Source organism: Trichechus manatus, unplaced genomic scaffold, assembly GCF_000243295.1.
Source record: "Trichechus manatus latirostris isolate Lorelei unplaced genomic scaffold, TriManLat1.0 scaffold00228, whole genome shotgun sequence".
NCBI lineage: Eukaryota > Metazoa > Chordata > Mammalia > Sirenia > Trichechidae > Trichechus > Trichechus manatus.
The window spans coordinates 830417-854861 of NW_004444164.1; the positions used below are offsets into that span (position 1 = coordinate 830417).

A 24445-nucleotide genomic window follows, 5' to 3' on the forward strand; every position below is an offset into this window, starting at 1 on the left:
CTCCAGTCTCTGTCAGGCCAGTAAATCTGGTCTTTTTTTGTGAGTTAGAATTTTGTTCTACATCCTTCTCCAGCTCTGTCCAGGACCCTCTGCTGTGATCCTGGTCAGAGCAGTCAGTGGTGGTTGCCGGGCACCATCTAGTTGTACTGGACTCAGTCTGGTGGAGGCTGTGGTAGTTACGGTCATTAGTCCTTTGGACTAATCTTTTCCTTGTATCTTGTTTTCTTCATTCTCCCTTGGTCCCAAAGTGGTGAGACCAGTGGAGTATCTTAGATGGCTGCTCACAGGCTTTTAAGACCCCAGACTTTACTCACCAAGGTAGAAAGTAGAACATTTTCTTTATTAACTGTATTATGCCAGTTGAGCTAGATGTTCCCCGAGACCATGGACCTCACAGCCTTCCAGCCACTAATTCAGTCCCTCAGAGAGTTTGGATGTGTCTATGAAGCTTCCATGACCTTTCCTTGCACAAGTTGTGCTGGCTTCCCCAGTATTGTGTACTGTCTTACCCTTCAACAAAGTTACCACTTATCTATTGAAAAGACCTCTTTAAAGTGTTAAACAAAGATATCACCTTGAAGAGTAAGGTGCGCCTGACCCAAGCCATGGTGTTGTCAATCGCCTCATATGCGTGCAAAAGCAGGTCAATGAATAAGAAAAACTGAAGAAGATTTGACACCTTAGAATTGTGGTGCTGATGAAGAATATTGAATATACCATGGACTGCCAAAAGAATGAACAAATCTATCTTGCAAGACGTACAACCAGAGTGCTCCTTGGAAGCAAGGATGGCGAGACTACATCTCACATACTTTAGACACGTTATCAGAAGGGATCAGTCCCTGGAGAAGGACAGCATGCTTGGTAAAGGGTCAGCAAAAAAGAGGAAGACCCTCAATGAGATGGACTGACACAGTGGCTACAACAATGGACTCAAGCATAACACGATTGCAAGGATGGCACAGGACAGGGCAATGTTTCATTCTGTTGTACAAAGGGTCACTGTGAGTTGGAACTGACTCGATGGCACCTAACAACAACAACAAATGTCTATAAAACTAACATAATTTTTTTTTAAATCAATTGAATGAATGTAAGAGGAATCTGGGACACTAAAAAGGAAAATTGGTATTTCAAAATCCTAATTGTAGTCAAAGTGGCTGAACGATTAGTCACATAAATGTTGCATAACATAGTGTATTTATAAATACTATTTACTATGCTTTTGTTATTAATGTAATACACACACATTAAAGGAAATTGTGGAAAATACAAGTAAGCAAAGGGGAAGATAATGTGACTACAATTACTGACCTTGAAATAGTCACTAAGGCACAGTCTTTGTGGCTTTTTGTGGTTACAATGCCTGAAGAGCACTAATGGTGCTTCACAAGTAAAGTCCAGAGATGGCAAACATCCTACAATAAATGAGACAATTCCCCAAAGCAAAGAATTCTCCAGCCCAAGATGATAAGAACACTTCATTGGGAAAAACTGAGAGCCTGGAGCATTCACTTCAGGTCTTGATTAAACAAATACACCACACAGATTTTTAAAAAATCAATAAGTAGATATAGGCTCTATTGTACAACCTGCACCCTGTTCTTTTCACTTAATACAGGAGGAGCATCTTTCCAGTTGTGAGGATTTTTGTTTTCTTTATGTTAAGGTGTAATCCATACTGAAGACTGTGGTCTTTGATCTTCATCAGTACGTGCTTCAGCAAGCAAGACTGTATCATCTGCATATTGCAGGTTGTTAAGTAAGTCTTCCTCCACGCCAACATTTTAATGGCTGCTCATCATGGCATAATGTATTTAACTAAATATTACTACCAAATTTTCAATGTCTGTTTTCTGCTTTTATTATAAATCAGTGCTGTGATGGACATCCTTATAACTTAATTTAAATTCTTAGAAGTGAAATTGTTGAGGTAAAGAATATGCATAACTTTAATGCTTTTAATGTAGATTTTCAATATAGCCTCAAGAATAACTTAAATCAATTCATTCTCCAGCCATATTGTTGGTGACTAAATGACATCTCTGACGTAAAATTGCTGAAAATGTGAAAAACCAACTTAAGGCACTGTGCCCCTGGGCATTGGCTGGCCCCTTCCACATCTCACATTTAAATAGAAATGTCAACAGTTACTGTGGAATAAACTCACGATTGAAAACAGTGAAACTACATTCTAAAAGTCCAAGTGCCAGATCCTTTTATTTATTTACTTTTTTATTCCATCAGTAAAGTATAAAAAGAAAGAAGGAGAAGAAGTCTTCAGGGAAAAAGATTTGAAGGGAAGTATTAGTGGAGGATTAGAGTTTGTTTTTTCCCCTCATCCCTTCTCTGTGGAGGTGAGTGGTAACTAGTCACATCACCTCATAAGGCTGAGTGATACTTGGGAGCAGAGAGGAGTCCCTGGGTGGTGCAAATGGTTCACACGTTAATGTGCTCGTTTGGTAACCGAGAGGTTGGAGATCTGAGCCCACCCCAAGGTGTCTTGGAAGAAAGGCACCTACTTCCAATCTACTTCTGAAAAAAAATCAGCCATTGTAAACCCTATGGAGCACAGTTCTACTCTGACACACATGGAGTCACCATGAGTTGGAATCAACTTGATGGCAACAGGTTATTTTTAGCGGTGAGCAGGGAAGACGGGAATCTCATTACCTGCTATGATGTTGCCGAGTAACATGACTTCCTGATCTTTCCCAGTGCTAATAGAATATGGGCAAAGAATCATACAGACATGGAGGACTGACATTCCAAGTTGGAGAATTAAGTTCATTCCTATTCACCATACTTTTCCTGGTTCCTGAAAATTGAGACTGGTATGGTAGGAATTCCTAGGTTTCTGGTGGGATCAGATCAGTGTTGAAAAGAAGTGTAGGCAGGAGCTGACTGGCTAAAATATGGAGGGCAGAGGCAGTGAGTGACAGGAGAGAGTGATTTTCCTTCTAAACCCCTGAGGTCAAGAGGAGACCAGCCAGGCACATTTGGACAATATAATGTATCACATCAGAGAGCTACCCCAGGACATTAGCAGCTGTGCAGCACTAGTATGGGATGAAAACCAGAAAACATCAAAAGCCAGGATTTACTCATTCCTATCCCTTCTCCTTCCCCCCTTTGCAGACATATCATCCCACTTTGAAGTAAACCTGGGAAGAGAGGACTTTGAACTCCTATTAAGCTCTTGCAACATACCAGTCTTGAACTTTATTGAATATTCGCACAATAAATCTATATTACATGAGAAATAACTGAAATAAGATTAAACACAAGGTTTTTAACCAGGCCTTAGTGCTTACCAGGAAGATGTCAAAGTTAGATGAGCTTTGGATTTTTTCAGCTTTGTAGCTGCTCTCATTCTAGGAAGTTCTGGCATGGGAAATTAGCATGAGGAGAAACTCTCTGCCCTCCTTCCCTTTAATGGACTTCCCTGCCTTTGGGCATGGAGGAAAGGGACCAAGAAAATGTCTCTGCCAATATTTACAGTTGAAAACTAGTCAGACCTGCCCTCATTTAGGTCATCTCAGAGTTTTGTCAGCGTTTGGTGCAAAACCTCATGTGAATGAAGAGGGTTATTTTCTTGTCCTTGTCCTATGAGATCTTGCAGAAGATGGCTATAAAAGGGCAGGATTCTGGGATGGGATTGAGTGAGAAATATCAAATTCCCACTTTTCACTTCTCTGTCACTTCTGTTTTGATACCAGCTGCACATGTAGTGTTCTCCCTCTGATCCTAACCACCTGGAGCTAGGTTAGTTCTCACAAGTTAAAGGACACAGTCTTTCAGACTGCCAAATTGGCCCAAGACTTCAGAAGACAACCACAAGCTTAAGAGTCCCCACAATACCCTCGCTTTTGATCTGATGGTTACAAATTCAAGAGTTTCCTCTATCCCCTCAGGATACCAGCCATATGTTTGAGGATCCTCAGCCCCATCACTTCTGACCTGCTGGCTCCCGCTGCTTGCTTGGGTTTAGTAATTTGCGAGAATGACTCACAGAACTCATAGAAAGTGCTATAGTTACGATTACAGTTTTATTATAGCAAAAATGATACAAATGAAGAGACTCATAGAGTACGAGGACATGCTACCTACCCACGTGTCTTTCACCAACCAGGAAGCCCATGTAGCTTCAATGTCCAGAGCCTGTATTAGGGGCCTCATTATGTAGGCACTGATTGAATTATGCTCCTGCCTCTAGATTAGCTGATATACCACATGGTGGTCTTTCTGGCCTGACTAACCCTCACTTGAATCACCTCATGAATGTAAGCCTTCATGTGTGGTCAGGAGGTCTCTTAGCTAGCAAAGACACTTCAATCACTGGGGAAATTTCAAGGTTTTAGAGGTTATCTCTCAGGAACCAAGGACAAAGACCAAAATTTTGGGGTAAAATTAATTGCAAATCTCATAGGGATTCTGAGTGCCGGTGATCTCCCTAAATGTCTAATTCAGGACCTAAAAACCAGCCATTAATAAGAAAAGGAGAAAAAGTGTGAGTGGCGGACAGTTTCAGTTAGTTTGGGACATCCCAAACTTGTGTTCCACCAAATACCCTGAACTACTGTCCATAGTGTAAGAGTTTTGCATCACAAATGCATTAGGAAACATAGCAACTATATCCCAATATTGAATATACTGTGGAATGCCAGAAAAACAAATCAGTCTTAGAAGAAATACAACCAGAATGCTCCTTAGAAGCAAGGATGGCAAAAACTTCGGCTCACTTACTTTGAACATCTCATAAAGAAAAATCAAATGCTAGAAAATTACACCATGTTAAGTAAAGTAGAGGGTCAACAAAAAAGAGAGAAACCCTCAATGAGATGGTTTACCACAATAACCACAACAATGGACTCAAACATGCCAACAATCAAGAAGATGACAGGGGACCAGGCAACATTTTGTTTTATTATACATAAGTTTGCCATGAGTTGGAGCAGACTCCACAGCAGCTAGCAACAACATACCCTACAACTTGCGAAATTAAGGGCTCTACAATTTTCTTCAGTTTTTTAAAAAAGGAACTCTTTAACTTTATTTACTCCAGTGTCTTCCAAAATTATTTGAGCACAGTACCCTTTCTAATTATATCATGTGTTGAATATTCAATGGAACCACATTACTTCGGGGAAATCTAAGGAAAGATAGGAGTAATGCGACTTCATTTTATTTAGCTAAATAAAATGGCATTTTCAGTGAATAGTTTTCCCTTCTTTGTGTTACATATTTACCTACTTACTATCATTAAACTAAAAGTGAACACACAAAAGACCTTCTATGGCCACATACCTAACACAACTCTTAGAGAAAATGCAGGCTTACCTTAACAAAATGTTATGACTGAATAATTTATTACAATTTATTGTTTATCTTTTGCTAATTTTATTTCATTTCATTCACAATCCAATCCTGTGCAGTTGGCTGGCCAGTTACAGTTAGTAGCTAGGGTTTATAAAGGTTAAATGAGTTGCTAGAGGTCTGGCAATGCATAATTGAACAAACTGGTCTAAAACCAAGCCAATAAACACAGACTCAAAATATGTGAACTCATTTAATCCAACACTTTCATTTCACAGATGAGAAAACTCATGTTCAGAGAGGTGAGCTAACGTTACCCAGCACAGTGAGACAGACAAGACCAACTCCATGTTCACTGACCTAAAGCCCTTGCTTTCTCCAGGTCATGGATTGAATTGTGTCTCCCAAAAATGTGTGTCAACTTGGCTAGACCATGATTCCTAATATTGTGTGGTTGTCCACAATTTTGTGATTTGATGTGATTTTCCTATACAGTATAAATCCTACCTCTATGATGTTAATGAGGCAGGACTTAATCTACAAGATTAGATTGTGTCTTAAGTTAACCTCTTTTGAGATATAAAGGAGAGAAGCAAGCACAGTAACGTGGTAACCACATATCACCAATAATAAAGAACCAGGAGGGCAGCACATCCTTTTAACCCAGGGTCCCTGCGCTGAGAAGCTCCTCAACCAGGGGAAGATTGATGACAAGTCTTCCTCCAGAGCCGATAGAGAAAGAAGGCCTTTCCCTGGAGCTGGCACCCTGAATTTGGACTTTTTAGCCTGTTAGACTGTGAGAGAATAAATTTCTCTTTGTTAAAGCCATCCACTTGTGGTATTTCTGTTATAGCAGCACTAGATAACTAAGATAATTATGTATAACCAAATCAAATGGTTCAGATAAACCAAGAACCTCAATGAAGAGAAAGGCCAGCTGGCTATTACAGTGGGTCAATCAACAGATGTAGAGCAGCTTTAGACATTAGACAGAACACTTGTGAACTGTCTTCATTTCCCTTTGCAGGAAGAATAAATTGGAAAAAAGATTATTACTATAAACAGTTATTAGTAATTAATGACACTGTTTTTTAAAAGTGCCTACTTTGCATATGACACCACATCAGAAATTAAAGATGAAATACTTTTAATGCTGTTTAATGCTTTATGTTTTAATGCTGTGCATGATAATTGTATACATCCCATAGCTTAGTGACATAAGTAGAAAGCACATGCCTTTTTCAATTCCTTTAGAACTAGCAAATAATCCACTGGGCAATAACTGGAGCCCTAAGAAAATGTGTAAGTCCATCCTCAGTAAAATCTGTGTTGCGTAAAAGAGTATAGTACATACAGAAAGCGTAATTCTTCATTTTCTTGGGGATTCTCAATAATAAAATAAGAGTGTATAAACTTGTGAATTAGAGATGATCTACTATTGCAGATTATTAGATTTGTATAATTCCTTTGTAACCATAGATAGTTAAAACTATGTAATTTCTTTATTGGAGTTCACATTATTCATGACAATCAAAAAAGTTGTAACTGAATACATTCTTATGAATTTGAGTCCATATAATTTATCTTACTGTATTAGATAGTGTGAAGAACACCCAAAAAAAGGTAAGATAGTTCCCATCTTTAATCGGGAAGTTAAGATATAGATCTTTCCATTTGTTCATTTATTCATTCAATCAGTTATTTATTCAACAAACATAATTCATGACTCAGAGTTCTTTGTATTAATATACATTATGGCCTTCCTAAGAATTAAATGCTACTTTTAGAATTTTCATAAATATCTTTTTATTGCTTATAGAATCACTTGGTAGAGAGAGACATTTAAATTGTAACTTAATATACTCAAATGTTTGGTAAGAGCTTTAATGAAGTTCCATATAAAAATATTACCGAATATTTAAGTTGACAAACTAGTAATTTTTTCCCTTGTAAAAGAACAATTGGGTTAATGAGATGTATCATCCATCACTAGTTCCCATAATTACATATTTACATGCAAAACACAATTGGCATCTCATTTACCTTATTTCTGTTTTTTGAAATTCAAGCAAATATCCTAGATTTTTGTGTATTTTGCATATTTTGAGACACCATAAAATCTACTTTTGATATCTTCTCTTAATAAAGCAAACAACATCATTGAATGCCTCTCTGAAATTTGAAGGGGCAAAAAATCAAATTATCTTTCTTTTTAGGGACAAACAAGTTCATTTTCATTGAAGTTTGGAATGAGGCTATTGAATATCATCACATATAACCACATCTTATTCCCTTATAAGAAGCCCTGGTGGTGCAGTGGTTAAGCCCTTTGGCTGCTACTCAAAAGGTCAGCGGTTTGAAACCACCAGTGGCTCCATGGGAGAAAGATGTGGCAGTCTGCTTCTGTAAAGATTATAGCTTTGGGAACCCTATGAGGCTTTTCTAGTTCTGTCCTGTACTACAGTGTCACTATGAGTCGGATTCAACTCAATGGCAACAGATTCTGGTTTTCTTATGCCCTTTATGCCTGTCACCTAAACATATCATCACTATTTCTCTAAGATTATCATTGAATTAATTAAAGCTAAAAATGTGGCTCCAATGATATTAGAGTAAAAAAAGCAAACCTCCTAAGTTTGAAATCATCCTATATATGATAGTACCTGATGAATAAAACACTACCAAAAATATCATATCATGTTTAAATAGACATTAGCACATGCACGACGAAGATGTGCTCTTAATAAAAGTACGATCACTGCTGCTCTCACATTGTACTTAGCAGAATTTTAATCCATGTTAAGCACTTAGGAAGGAATAAGCCGATTGCACAATATGATTTAAAAGCTGTTGGTGTGCCTTGAAGCAGTTCTATCACACCCATCCTGCAATACATTTCTCTAACAAATAAAACTATCATCACAGTCGGTCCTTTGAAGACTGAAATTGGATTTGCAGGCACACACACACTGCAGGATCACAATGCTTACAGATTATTGAACTCTGATCCTAGGACTTGGGTGGAAGTGTTTTTTATGTTCCCGTGTCTAAACGGCTAAAATATCGTGGCTCTTATCTCTATCTATGCAAGGTAATTTCACAGTCTACTGACAAAAATAAAAGAAAGTATGATATTTATTGAGAAAACAGGTCTCTTGCATTTCTCACAAATACCTTTTTTTTTTCTGTGATGGATATATACTTATTACAAATACATAATAAAGACTAGAGGCACTCCTTTTTTCCAGTGATAAATATCATAGTCTTCCTGCCTGAGCTGTACATTTCTCTCTCTTTCTTTTTTAATTCAAATTAATTTTTTTTAAAATTTTAGTGAAAATAAACACAACAAAATACACACTCATTCAACAACTTCTGCATGTACAGATCAATGCCATTGGTTACACTCTTCACATTCTGTCACCATTCTTACTAACTCTACCCATATTGTCTCACCCTGTATGTCCCTTAAAGTTCTCATCTATGCTTTGGAGTTACTGTTGCTAATTTGATTGCATATAGATAATTCTTTAAAAGAGTAAAGCATTCAATGTCACCATTCTTAATTAATTGAGCTAAACTTGTTTTGTTTAAAGATGACTTCATAGGATATTTCAGTTCCAGATTTAAAGGTTATTTCAGGGCAATATATTCAGGGGTTCCCTCAGTCTCAATGGATCCACTAAGTCTGGTTTCCATAGGAATTTATTGTTTTGATCTACACTTTTCCTCCTTTTGATCAGGATCCATCTGCTGGGTCCTTGAGAAAAACATTCAGCAATGGTAGACAGGCACCAATCATTCCTTCTGGTCTCATGGCAAACGAGTTAGTAGTTCATGGAGGCAATTAGACCTGCAGCCTGGGCTGCACATTCCTTGAAGGCAGGAACCATTCATATGTTATTTACTTTTATATTTCCCATAGTGCCCAGGCTAGTATCCAGCACATATAAAGTACTCAGTAAATGTTTCAACGTTACTTAATTTTAATGAGAACAGAAGAGTAAGTCTATTTTCCTTACAACTTTATATGTAATTATAGTGTGGTTTCCATTCCAAACCTTATCAGATTGAGAGTCATTACAAATCATGGCTCATCCATCCAGAGCCCAGTGAAATACTATCAGATGCAAAGAAGAGCCATCATAACAGACGTGTTTGTAAGTGGGGACCGTTTATGTAGCATTAAAAGACTCTCATGTGAGTATAAAATATTGACATATTGATTTTTACAGACCACACTGGAAAATGTTACTGATTAGATATCTTTTGAAATAAACCAATTAAGTCCATTAATTTTTTTCTTTAATTACCATATTAGGCTTTAATCTAAGATCACAATGTTGTTAATAGCATATGCCTTTCCTACCAAAAATACCAATCAGGCAATTCATTGTACTCCAAAGCTTTTAGTTTAAGTTTAAATAGGATTAGCATTCATGTTGGTTATCTTCTGAGGTCAAGCAGAATGATAGGAATCAAACATATCAATCATTATTAAATATTCAAGCAGAGTTCACTGTCAATTAAAATATTTCACTAATCCCAGCATTTCTTACTACTAACTTCTTACGAACAATATAAGAGCATGCATCTGGTCTATGCTTTTTCCAAGAGATCTGAAAGGTTGTCTGTGATCTATGGCTTATTAGTGAAGTCAATATTAAATGACTCAGCAGAAGGTGGCTTCCATCATCTGATTAATCATTTAATCAGAGGGTCCATAACACTCCAGTGTTTAAAAATAAATTTGCTTCAAGCTAAACATGACAGCGCTAGTAAGTCAAAGGAAATAAGTCAAGGACACTTAAATGTTATAGATCATAATGTTAAATTTGATATGTTTCATTTCCTGCCTTTGTTATATTCTTCTAGCACACACTTAGTTAGATAGCCTCTTAGGAATTAAGGCAGGATTACAGTGTATACAAGCTTTTATTCATTTAAGCTTTTCTGAACAACTGTGTTGGGGATAGTAAAAATTGTTTATGATCTAGTTTTTCCAAACTGTCATTATTCAAAGAATAGCAAGGAGGCCATGGTATCAGGGCATAACAAAAATCATTCTGTTGTCATGAAATTTGTAAATTTTCATCTTCTTCTAGTTGGCACCTCATCTTCCAGTCACTTACTTGTTTAAAATGAAAGTCCTGAAAGTCTTTGCATACTCTTACTAGAGCCTCAATATCTTATTTGTTAAGCAATGCAAACTCAAAATTCTTTTGATAATTTTAAAATGATCCAGAAATCATAAACTCTGGTCAATATCATTTTAAGTCTCAGTTCCCACAAACATATATTTGTCACTGAACTGATGTATAATGAGAAAATATACAATATGAGGTGATGTCATTTTAAAGAAATGCAGTAAAAGGGCTTTATTTTGAAAATTTAGATATTAGCAAAGTGATTAGTTATATTCCAACAAAGAGAAATTTCCAGATTCATAGCTAACATGAAAACACCCATTATTTCTGAAATGTCACTTTTCTTTTTGGCATTTACTTCACTGCTCGCTCAATTCACAAACTTTCTTACAGAAAATGAAACAATCATGATTATTGTACAATTTGCATGGCATTTGTCTGTGTTAATACATCAGGCAAACAATACTCATATAAGGGAAATACTTTTTTATGGGGGAAATGTTCAGGCAGCCCTCCATCCATAACAAGCCATCTTATTCCTGGTTAGTGACTCATGTGAAAATGCAACATGACCTCACAATCTTACAAATGTAAACACACAATGTATGCAAACATACCTTGCCCATCTGATCCTTCTTGCCAAAGCCAGTGGCGGCCACAATGGTGCCTGCTCCTTCTGCTGTCTTTTGTGCTACTGCTGTCACACCTGTCACCACCGCCTCTCCAACATTTGTCACCTGTTCTTTGGTCTTCTCAGCCACTGGGATAAATGAAGAACAGTAACAGATTAATGGATGGTAGAAAGTCAGCAACTTAAAAGAATTTCACTTCCACTGCCAGTTAAATTCTAAAACCCTGTATTTACACACATCATAGATGAATAAAAAATCAGGAGAAATAAAGACTTTACAAGTTTCTAAATGAGAGTGCAGTTCAGCCAAACATTGATCTTTGCTAAGATATTTTATTGTAACCATGCAGACATTAAAAGGTGCTCAGAAATTTAATGATCATGAACTTAGAGCCATGAGAGACATGGATGAGACTTACATTTTATTAAGGGAAGTTTTAAAAAGCAACGCTTACGTTACTAGTGCAGTTATATCAGACTTCGTATACAATTTATTTTTTTAATTTCAATTTCAATGCTGATTCTCTGATCTCATTCAGTATGTTTATTTTCATCACACCTGAATAACACTACACATATTATCTATATGTTCATACATGTTACTATCTCAGAAATAAACAATAGCCTAAGGGATGGTTATGAAGAACTTGGATTATTTATAAAACCTCAGGTAGTTGCAACAGAAAGGACCTTAACAATAAGACTTATTTTTGATAATTTTAACAAGAACAAAAGATCTAGATTTTAAGTATTAAAATGAAGAGATTTGCCGAGAACACTAACAGTTTGTTTTCATAAAACCAAAAAATGGTAATTCAGTAGATTTAAAATATCAAAGTTTAGAAAAGACAGTGTAAATAGTTGGAGATTATATTTATAAGCAAAGATTTAATCTCATATCAAAAATTCTCCAAGATTTCCTAGAACTATATCTGATACAATTGTTGAATTAATCTGTCTATATTGTTTTCAAAATTTTTCCACTTAAAGAAAGCATCAAAAAAACAAGATATTCTGCTCTTTTAATAATTCTAAGATCAATGCAAAAATAAAAAAATTCCTCTTCATCTAAGCTTCTGTAACATTTGCCCACAAAGTTTTAGGTCTTTTATCTTTTATCTGTATGTAAGTATGTTTGCTCTGATGCTGGAAGCTATGCCATCGGTATTTCAAATATCAGCAAGGTCACCAGTGGGGGGCAGATTTCAGCAGAGCTTCCAAATTAAGACAGACTAGGAAGAAAGATCTGGCAATCTACTTCTGAAAAAAATGGCCAATGAAAACCTTACGGATAGGAGTGGAACATTGTCTGACACAGTGCATGAAGATGATCCCCTCAGGTTGGAAGGCATTCATGATATAACTGGGGAAGAGCTGCCCTCAAAATAGAGTTGACCTTAATGACATAGATGAAGTAAAGGTTTTAGGACATACATTTGCTTATGCTGCATGACTTAAAATATGAAACAACAGTTGCAAACATGCATTAGTAATCAGAACATGTAATATACAAAGTATGAATCAAGGAAAATTGGAAGTTGTCAAAAATGAAGTGGGATGCATAAAGATCAATATCCTGTGCATTAGTGAATTGGAAGTTGTCAAAAATGAAGTGGGATGCATAAAGATCAATATCCTATGCATTAGTGAACTGAAATGGACTAGTATTGACCATATTAAATCAGATAATGATAAGGTCTACTATGCCAGGAATGACAAATTGAAGAGGAATGATGTCACATTCTTTGTCAAAAGGAACATTTCAAAATCTATCCTGAAGTACAACACTGTCAGTGATAGGTAATATCCATATGGCTACAAAGAAGATGAGTTAATATAACTATTATTCAAATTCATAAACCAACTACTAATGCTAAAGATGAAAAAATTGAAGATCTTTACCAACTTCTGCAGCCTGAAATTGATCAAATATGCAGTCAAGATTCATTGATAATTACTAGTGATTGGAATGTGATAGTTAGAAACAAAGAAGGATCAGTAGTTGGAAACTATGGCCTTGGTAATAGAAATTACATGGGAGATAGAATGATAGAATTTTGCAAGACCAACAACTTATTCACTGAAAATACCTTTTTTCAACATAAACAGTGACTACACAAATGAACCGTGCTGGGTGGAATACACAGGAATCAAATCTCCTACATCTGTGGAAAGAGACAATGGAGAAGCTCAATATCATCAGTCAGAAGAAGGCCAGGGGCCAACTGCAGGACATCAATTGCTCATATGCAATTTCAAGTTGAAGCTGAAGAAAATTAAAACAAGTCCATGAGAGCCAAAGTATGACCTTACGTATATCCCACCTGAATTTAGAGACCATCTCAAGAATAGATTTGATGCCCTGAACATTAATGACTGAAGACGAATTGTGGGATGATATAAAGGACATCATACGTAAAGAAAGTGAAAGGCAATTAAAAAGACAGAAAAGAAAAAAAAGACCAAAATGGGTGTCAGAAGAGACTCCGAAACTTGCTGTTGAACATAGACTGGCTAAAGCAAAAGGAAGAAATGATGAAGTAAAAGAACTGAACAAAAGATTTCAAAGGGTTATTCCTGAAGACAAAGTAAAGTATTGTAATGAAATGTGCACAGACCTGAAGTGAGAAAACCAAAAGGAAAGAACACACTCAGCATTTCTTAAGCTGGAAGAACTCAAGAAAAAATTAAAGCCTCAATTTGCAATATTGAAGGATTCTATAGGCAAAAAAAGAAAGACATAGGAAGCATCAAAAGAAGATGGAAGACATACACAAAATCCTGTACCAAAAAGAATTGGTCCACATTCAGCTATTTCAGGAAGTAGCATATGATCAAGAATCAACGGTACTGAAAGAAGTCCAAGCTACACTGAAAGCACCGGCGAGAAACAAGTTTCCAGGAACTGATGGAATGCTAACTGAAATGTTTCAACAAACGGAAGCAACGCTAGAAGCACTCACTCGTCTACGCCCAAAAAATTTGGAAGACAGCTATCGGATCAACCAATTGGAAGAGATCCATATCCATGCCCATTCCAAAGAAAGATGATAAAATGGAATGTGGAAACTATCGAACAGTATCATTAACATCATATGCAAGTAAAATTATGATGAAGATAATTCAAAAACGGTTACAGTAGTACTTCGAAAGGGAACTGCCAGAAATTCAAGCCTGATTCAGAAGAGGATGTGGGATGAAGGATATCATTGCTGATGTCAGTTGGATCCTGAGTGAAACCAGAGAATACCAGGAAGATCTTTACCTGTGTTTTATTGATTATGCAAAGGCATACAAGTCTCTGTATTATAACAAATCATGGATAACAACGGGAATCCCAGAACACTTAATTGTGCTCAGGTAGAACTTGTACATAGACCAAAAGGCAGTCATTCGAACAGAACAAGGGGATACTACCTGGTATAAAATCAGGAAAGGTGTGCGCCAGGATTGTATCCTTTCACCATACTTATTCAATCTGTATGTTGAGCAAATAATCCAAGAAATTGGACTATATGAAGAAGACAGGGCATCAGGACTGGAGGAAGTCTCATTAACAACCTCTGATGACACAACTTGCTTGCTGTAAGTGAAGAGGACTTGAAGCACTTACTCATGAAAATCAAAGACTACAGTCATCAGTACGGATTACACTTCAACTTAAAGAAAACAAAAATCCTCAACACTGGACCAATAAGCAACATCATAATAAATGGAGAAAAGATTAAAGTTGCCAAGGATTTCATTTTATTTGGATACACAATCGACATCCATGGAAGCAATAGTCAAGAAATCAAACAACGTATTGCACTGGGCAAATTACTGATGGCTGATTTCATCCTAGTACATAATGGTTATTCACAAATCAAAGTTCAATTTCAATGCCAGTAAAAATCTGTAATGGAAATTTCATATTTTTAAACATTTCTGGAATATTGATCCTTTATAAATAGTGAATTATGGGCTTTGAGCTGTCATTTTTTTCTTTTCCAAGAACATGAATAGAAATTTTTTATTGAAAATGGGCATTTTCTTCTTATAAAATCTCAAAGCAAGACACAAATAGGTTTTGTTCTTTTACAGACCCATAAATTAGTTACCATGTATGAAAGTTGATTTTTGCAGTACCTAGATAATTCTTTAAATATGGCTAAACTTCAATCTATTGTTTTTAATGTTCTGTTGTTTATTAAAATCTATAGTTTTTAATAAATTATCAGGAAAGGTGTGTATCAGGGTTGTATCCTTTCACCATACTTACTCAATCTGTATGCTGAGCAAATAAATAATCCTAGAAGCTGGATATTAGATGAAACAAATGGGGATCAGTATTGGAGGAAGACTCATTAACAACTCGCATTATGCAGATGACACAACACTGCTTGCTGAAAGTGAAGAGGGCCTGACGCGTTTACTGACGAAGATCAAAGGCCACAGTCTTCATTATACATTACAACTCAACATAAAGAAAACAAAAATCCTCACAACTGGACCAATAAGCAACATCGTGATAAACAAGGAAAAGACTGAATTGTCAAAGATTTCATTTTACTTGGATCCACCATCAACACCCATGGAAGCAGCAGTCAAGAAATCAATCGACACATTGTATTGGGCAAATGTGCTGCAAAAGACCTCTTCAAAGTGTTAAAAAGCAAAGATGTCACCTTGAAGACTAAAGTGTGCTTGACCCAAGCCATGGTGTTTTCAATCACCTCATATGCATGCAGAAGTTGGACAATGAATAAGGAAGACTAAAGAAGAATTGATGCCTTCGAATTATGGTGTTGGCGAAGAATATTGAATATACCATGGACTGCCAAAAGAACGAACAAATTTATCTAGGAAGAAGTAGAGCCAGAATGCTCCTTAGAAGCAAGGATGGCATGACTATGTCTTGCGTACTTCGGACATGTTATCAGAAGGGACCAGTCCCTGGAGAAGGACATCATGCTTGGTGGAAGGTCAGCGAAAAAGAGGAAGACCCTCAATGAGATGGATTGACACAGAGGCTGCAACAATGGGTTGAAGCTTAACAACGATCATGAGAATGGCACAGGACTGGACAATATTTAGTTCTGTTGTAAACATAGGGTCGCTACGAGCCCGAACCAACTCAGTGGCACTAAAAACTACAAAATTGTGCAGTAAAATGCATGTTGTCCATTATTGTAACTTGGTTAGGCTTTTTCATTGAAAGAATAAGTAAATTAGTTTCATTACAAAATGATAAACTTGTTGCAATAATAGACACATTTAAAAAGATTTCTGTAGGACTGATTTATCTAGCACGTTATCCACCGCCCTTGAACCTCCATTTTCCCCTGTTAAGACCTTTTAGACTGTTTCCCTCCTCATTGTTATGCCAAACAAAAAGGTGACAAAACAACAGGAATGGACACACATTCAAATTAGTATATTTTTGATTTTAGATATGGTATTTATTTTGTAATCAGAATCAAAAAGGATACTTGTCTCCCCAATCAATACTATATAAATATACATATATACAGTACTTTAGATGAAGGTTTACAGAACAAACTAGCTACTCATTAAACAGTTAGTGCAGATATTGTTTTACGACTTTGGTTAACAACCCCATGACATGTCAATATTCTCCTTTCTCGACCTTGGATTCCCTATTACCAGCTTTCCTGTCCTCTCCTGCCTTCTAGTCCTTTCCCCTGGGCTGGTGTGCCCCTTTAGTCTCGTTTTGTCCTATGGGCATGTTTAATCTTTCTCTAAAAGGTGAATCTCAGGAGTGACTTCATTACTGAGCTTAAATGTTGTCTGGGGGCCATACTCTTGGAGTTTCTCCAGTCTCTGTCAGGCCAGTAAGTCTGGTCTTTTTTTGAGTTAGACTTTTGTTCTACATTTTTCTCCAACTCTGTCTGGAACCCTCTACTGTGATCCCTGTCACAGCAGTTAGTTGTGGTAGCCGGGCACCATCTAGTTGTACTGACCTCAGCCTGGTGGAGGTTGTGGTACCTGTGTTCTATTAGTCCTTTGGACTAATCATTCCCATGTGTCTTTAGTTTTCTTCATATTCCCTTGCTCCTGAAGGAGTGAGACCAGTGGAGTATCTTAGATGGCCGCTCACAGGCTTTTAAGGCCCCAGATGCTACTCAACAAAGTAGCATGTAGAACATTTTCTTTATAAACTATGTTATGCCAATTGAGTTAGATGTTCCCTGAGACCATGATCCCCTCAGCCCTCAGCCCAGTAATTTGGTCCCTCAGGGAGTTTGGAACTTCCATGACCTTACCCTGAACAAGTTGTTCTGGATTCCCCAGTATTGTGTCCTCTCTTACCCTTCACCAAAGTTACCACTTATCTATTGTCTATTTAGTGTTTTTCAAACTCCATCCCTCCCCTCTCTCCTAACCATCAAAGATTGTTTCTTTTTGTGTGTAAAACTATTTATGAGGTTTTATAGTAGTGGTCTCATACAATATTTGTTCTTTTGTGATTGACTTATTTTATTCAGCATAATGCCCTCCAGATTCATCCACGTTGTGAGATGCTTTGTAGATTCAGCACTGTTCTTTATCATTGCATAGTACTCCCTTGCGTTTATGTACTATAGTTTATCCATTCATCTGTTCATGGGCATCTAGGTTGTTTCCATCTTTTTGCTATAGTGAACAATGCTGCAATGAACATGGGGGTGCATATGTCTATGCTTTTATTTCTCTAGGATATATTCCTAGGAGTGAGATTGCTGGATCATATGATATTTCTATTTCTAGCTTTCTAAGGAAGCACCATATTGTTTTCCAAAATGCTTGTATCATTTTGCATTACCACCAGCAGTGCATAAGAGTTCCAATCTCCCCACAGCCTCTCCAATATTTGCTATTTCTGTTTTTTTGATCTGTGCCAGTAATACTGGGGTAAGATAGTATCTCATTGTGGTTTTGATTTGCAATTCTCTAATGGCTAATGATCGCGAGCATTTCCTCACGTATCTGTTAGCCACCTGAATGTATTCTTTGGTCAAGTGTCTGTTCATTTCCTTTGCCCATTTTTTAATGGGATTGTTTGTCTTTTTGTTGTAGAGGTGTTGTATTTTCCTGTATATTTTAGAGATTAGACTTTTTGTCAGACTTGTAAGAGCCAAAATATTTTTCCCAGTCTGTAGGTTCTCTTTTTACTCTTTTGGTGAAGACTTTTGATGAGCATAAATGTTTAATTTTCAGAAGATCCCAGTTACCTCCTATCTATCTTATCTTCTGGAGTTTGTGTGTTGTTAGTTATGGTTTGTATCCTGTTAATGCCATGTATTAGGGTCTCTAGCATTGATCCTATTTTTTCTTCTATGATCTTTATAATTTTTGGTATTATATTTAGGTCTTTGATCCATTTTGAATTAGTTTTTATGTATAGTATGAGGTATGGGTCCTGCTTCATTTTTTTGCAGACAGACATCCAATTTTTCCAGAACTATTTGTTAAAAAGATTGTCTTTTCCCCATTTGATGAACTTTGGGCCCTTGTTGAAGATCAGGTGACTGTAGGTGGTTGGATTTACATCTGGGTTCTCAATTCTGTTCCATTGGTCAATATATCTGTTGTTGTACTAGGAGCAGGCTGTTTTGACTACTGTCACTATACAGTAGGTTCAGAGGTGCAAGTCCTCCTACTTTATTCTTCTTCTTCAATAGTGCTTTACTTATCCAAGGCCTCTTCCCTTTCCATATACAGTTAATGATTGTTTTTTCCATCTCTTTAAAGAATGTTGTTGGTATTTGGATCGAGATTGCATTGTATTTGTAGATTGCTTTGGGTAGAATTGTCATTTTCACAAAGTTGAGCCTACCTATCCATGAGCATGGTATTTTCCCATTTATGTAGAGCTCTTTTGGTTTCTTACAGTAGTGTTTTGTAGTTTTCTTTGTATAGGTCTTTTACATTCCTGGTTAGATTTATTCCTAAGTATTTTATTTTTCTAGAGGCTATTATAAATGATATTCTCTTCCTGATTTTCTTTTCATCATTCTCTTTATTGGTATATAGGAATCCAATGGATTTTTGTATGTTTGTCTTGTATCCTGCTACTCTGCTGAATCTTTCCATTACTTCCATTAGTTTTCTAGTGGAGTCTTTTGGGTTTTCTATATATAGTATCATATCATCTGCAAATAGGGACAGTTTAACCTCTTCATGTATGAATTTGGATGCCCTTTATTCCTTTTTTTTTGCCTTATTGCTATAGATAGGACTTTCAGCACAATGTTAAATAGGAGGGGTGATAAAGGACATCCTTGTCTTGTTCTTGTTCTCCAGGGGAATGTTTTCAGCCTCTCTCCATTAAGAATGATGTTGGCTATTGGTTTTGCATAGATGCCCTTTATTATGTTGAGGTATTTCCCTTCTGTATCTATTTTATTGAGAGTTTTTATCAGGAAATGGTGTTGGACTTTGTCGAATGCATTTTCTGCATCGATTGAGATGATCGTGTGATTCTTTCCTTTTATTTATGCGGTGTATTATGTTGATTGATTTTCTAATGTTGAACCATCCTGGCATACCTGGTATGAATCCTACTTGGTTGTGGTGTATTATTTTTTTGATATGATGCTGAATTCTATTGGCTAGAATTTTGTTGAAAATTGCTTCTGTATTCATGAGAGATATTGGTCTGTAATTTTCTTTTTTTGTGATGTCTTTGCCTGGTTTTGGTATCAGGGTTATGCTGGCTTCATAGAATGAATTCTGAAGTGTCACTTCCATGTTCTGAAATAGTCTGAGTAGTACTGGTGTAAGCTCTTCTATGAATGTTTGGTAGAACTCTCCAGTGAAGCCATCTGAGCCAGGGCTTTTTTTTGTTGGGAGATTTTTTTTATTACTTTTCAAACTCTTCTCTTGTTATGGGTCTGTTCAGATTTTCAACATCACTTTGTTGTAGTTTGGGTAGGCTGTGTGTTTCTAGAAATTTGTCCATTTCCTCTAGATTCTCAAATTTGTTGGAGTATAGTTTTTGATAATACTCTGTTAATGATACTTTTTATTTCAGTTGAGTCCGTTGTAATTTCATTTCTTATACGGGTTATTTGCATCCTCTCCTGTTTTTCTTTTGTCAAGTTGGCTAGTGGTTTATGGAGTTTGTTGATCCTTTCAAGGAACCAACTTTTTGTTTTCTTAATTCTTTCTATTGTTTTTCTATTCTCTATTTCATTATTTCTGCTCTGATCATTATTATTTCTTTTCTTCTGGTGGCTGTAGGCTTCTTTTTTTGTTCTCATTCTATTTTTTTGAGTTGTGTAGCTAATGTTTTGATTTTGTCCCTTCTTTTTTGATGTCTGCATCTATTGCTATAAATTGTCCTCTGAGGACTGCCTTTGCTCTGTCTCAAAGGTTTTGGTATGATGTGTTTTCAATCTCATTTGATTCTAGGAGTTTTTTTATTCCATCTTTGATTTCTTTTATTGTCCAGTGGTTTTAAGCAGGGTGATAGTCAGTTTCCATGTAATTAATTCTTTTTTCCTTGCTCTTCCTGTTGTTAATTTCTACCTTGATGGCGTTGTGGTCAGAGAAGATACTTTGTATTATCTCAAAGCTTTGGATCTTGTTGAGGGTTGCTCTGTGGTCTAAGATGTGGTCTATTCTGGAGAATGTTCCATGAGCATTGGAAAAGAATGTGTACTTTGCAGCTGTTGGGTGGAGTATTCTATATATGTCTATGAGGTCAAGTTGGCTGATTGTGGCCTTTAGATCTTCTATATCTGTGTTGGATTTCTTTCTAGATGTTCTGTCCTTTACTGAGAGTGGTGTGTTGGATTCTCCTACTATTATAGTGGAACTGTCAATTTCTCTTTTCAATGCTGTTAAAGTATGTTTTATGTATTTTGGAGCCTTGTCATCAAGTGCGTAGATATTCACTATGGTTATGTCTTCATGATGGATTGTCCCTTTAATCATGATATAATGCCCTTCTCTCTGGTGGATTTTGTCTTAAAGTCTTTTTTATCTGAGATTAGTATTGCACTCCTGGTCATTTTTGGTTGCTGTTTGCTTGATATATTGTTTTCCATCCTTTTATTTTTAATAAATTTATTAAATTAGCAGCACAGCCTGGCTAGAAGGGGTGGAGATGATACACAGTGCCAGGTATTCAGGAGACAGGAAAAGAAGGTAAGTAGAAAGAGATGAGAAACCAAGAAATTAAGAAAACTAAAAAGGAAAAAAGAATGGGAAAACAAATAAATAAAAAAAAGAAAGAAAAATTAAAAAAAAAAAAAAGCCCCTAGGGATACTAGTGTTGTGGTGCCGAGACCGGGGAAGCAGTTCCCCAGCTGAGCGGCACTTCACAGCCTGTCAAGAAGCAAAGGTGGCACACAGAGTCAGGTGTTCGAGAGGGAGGAGGTGAGAGGCAGGGAAGAAACCAAAAGAGGCCAAAAAAAGCCACACCAGCAAAAAAGAAATGGCACTGAAGAAGCCATACAGTGTGGGCAGGGCGAATCCAAGCAGCAAAGAGCCGGCACTTCCCGTGCTGCTGTTGTGGCCCACAGAGAAGCGGCAAATTGGCCCATTGGGTAGCAGCAAATCAGCCTACTGGGAAGCCACAGCTCGGCCAGCCGGGGAGCAGCGAAGGCCAAGCAGGGGGAGGCAGAGTAGATGGTGGGAAAGCATGTCTCACTGGTTACCAGTGCTCTGTCTCCTGCTGGGAGCTCCGTGAATCTGCTTCCCTGTACTCCCTGTCTGCCGATCTCCTACAGGAGTCCAAGATGGTGAATCTGTGCTTTGTTAGCTGATAAGGGACCTCTGCTCATAACTCTCCTTGTTCTCTGTTCTCTGTCAGTTTCTTATTCCATTTAGTGCTTGGTTGAGTTCTTTATCTCTTCACTTGATGCCTAGGGTTCCACGATTGATATTTGTCTCTGTTTTACTAAGTCTTTTGGGTCTTTGCTATGGAGGGATGGCATGGTGCTTCTGTCCGTCTCCTGACACTAAAATATTTTGAACTTGCTTATGTTTTCCTCAAATGTGCCAGCCTTTCCCATGTTAGTGCTCACAGCTCCATCTGGTCAGAAGCCTTTATGTCTCCCGTTTCCTCAGCAAACACAAGTCCTTCGTTAAAACCCAGCTCAAATGTCATATTCTATGTTAAAAAGTCTCCTCCCAACAAGTACCTTTTTCCTCCTCCTGTGGTACTGTAAAAGTTTAGATATATCTCTACTATTGAACTTTTTACATTGCTTCTAAATTATTCCTTTACTAGTATTTGCCTGTCCACCTCCACCATTCTATTCTGAGTTCTTTAAATTTAGGGATCCTGTTTTATTTATTTTTATATTATTTCACAATAGATGATAAATAATTTTGAATATACTAAAAGGAATTTTTGTATATCTGTAATTTATACATTAATGTCAATAATTAGTTTATATTTGAATATATTTTTAAGTTAAAAATAAAATCCCAAAATTAATAAATGTGGCATCTACTTTTAGAATAAATATACTAAATCAAGCCTTGAACATTAAACAAAGTTATAAAATTAAGATCTAGATTTGAATTGGTATACAAACTGTAAGTTTGGGGAAAATTTAAAAAATTACATTGTAATACAATTTAATAAGGACATTTAAATCATATCATGTTGAAAACTAGTTTTTTTGATTATGATTGACAATGTTGAATTTTATCCAAGCCCTGTAATCCTGGAAATCTCCCCACCCTTTTGTGTTCTGGAAAATGGCTAACCCAGACAACAATAACATTCCCCTCATCTTAATTAAATTTAAGGCAGGCTTTTTCCTGACTCTAAGCAGTCTTGGGTGCTGCAAACGGTTAAGCACTCAGCTACTAACCAAAAGGTTGTCAGTTTGAATCCACCCAGAAATGCCTTGGAAGAAAGGCCTGGCAATCTACTTCTGGAAGGTCAGAGTCATTGAACATCCTATGGAGTGCAGTTCTACTCTGAAAATTTTTCTTCCCAACTGTAGGCAACTGACCTCTCCCTTCCTCCCTGGCCCTCACAGGATCCAGATGTTAAGTTTACCCTTAACAGCAAACTTAGGAGATAACTCTATGTGATCAACATACTCTATGGTTTAATTTCTTCTTAAGGAACTTCAGTACTTTAGTATTTCTTCACTAATTCACTTCAGTCCTTTATAACCCTTCTCCACCTCTGCTTCAGTGGAGTAGGAGTTCAGCCTTAGTCTGGTCTCTTTCTGCATTGTAATGGCCTCCCTCCCATTACAGTGTTCCTTCTCCTCCCGTTTCTTAGTCCCTTCTCCTCCCTTAGGATACTTGGTGGTGCAGTGGTTAAAGCGATCAACTGCTAACCATGAAAGGTCGGTGGTTCGAAACCACCAGCGGCTCAGTAGGAGAAACATGTGACAGTCTGCTTCCATAGAGATTTACAGCCTTGGAAACCCTATGGGGTTACTTTGAGTGGAAAGGACTAAACGGCAGTGGGTTTGGTTTTGGGTTTTTTCCCCTCCCTTAAAATAACCTTTTTTTGAATAGTCACTCTTGCCTATTTTAACATCGTCTGGTGCATTTTTTTTTCTTTAATATGATGTAATAAATTCATGTTTATAAGAAAGCCTTCAGAAAATCTCCAATAATAGGAATTTCTTCACACAATATTTTTGTGAGAAAGAAGTAAGTACAATCAATCATAATTTATTTTTTAAAGCGCTTTCAAAGATATGTCATTCATTACATCCAGATTAAATATACGCTCATTTTTTTTTATAACTTGGTGTATTAAGTTGACAATTTAAACAATTATTTCCAGACCAGAGATCAGAAAGCCAGGGCTTAAAGTGGAGTTTTCTGGATTGTACCTAGGGATTTTCTAACTGGAAGAAATGATTTTCCTTGGATACTCTCAGAAGGAAACTCCTGGCCTAACTAAGTGTAGTTAAGTCTATATTCTGCAAACAGCTAATAATACGAATCTTCGGGATATTTTTCTTTTCACATTAGAGAATAATGTTATGTACTATGTACTTCTCACTTTCCTCCCTTAAGTCTAATAGCAATAATTTAATTAAAAAAAAAACATTTATTTAGCACTTACATACCCAAGGGAGTCCCTGGGTGATACCAACAATTAACGTTCTCAGGTTGGAGGTTCAAGGCCACTCAGAGGCACCTCAGAAGAAAGGCCTGGTGATCTACTATCAGACCATGTAAAACCTTATGGAGCCCAGCTCTGCTCTGACACACATGGGGTCACCATGAGTCAGTCAAATAGATGGCAATTGGTTTTTGGTTTTATGTACCCATAATAAACATTTTAGATCAAGTATAATAAGCAAACAATTCTCCTTCTTCTTAACCATTGAGATTATGTTCTCAAACTTATTTATCCTCATAATTAGAAGTTAGAATT

The 24445-nt window shown here is 36.8% G+C and overlaps 1 protein-coding gene across 3 annotated transcripts in view; it reads right to left on the minus strand.

The window, feature by feature from the left end:
* The window catches only part of SNCA (synuclein alpha), a 158331-nt gene that overhangs the window by 123130 nt on the left and 10756 nt on the right, over nucleotides 1–24445 (minus strand). For all 3 annotated transcript variants that reach the window (XM_023742979.1, XM_023742981.1, XM_023742980.1), the window contains one exon: nucleotides 11081–11223. In XM_023742979.1, the coding sequence (XP_023598747.1) occupies nucleotides 11081–11223 (143 nt within the window). The remainder of the gene's footprint in view (nucleotides 1–11080; nucleotides 11224–24445) is intronic.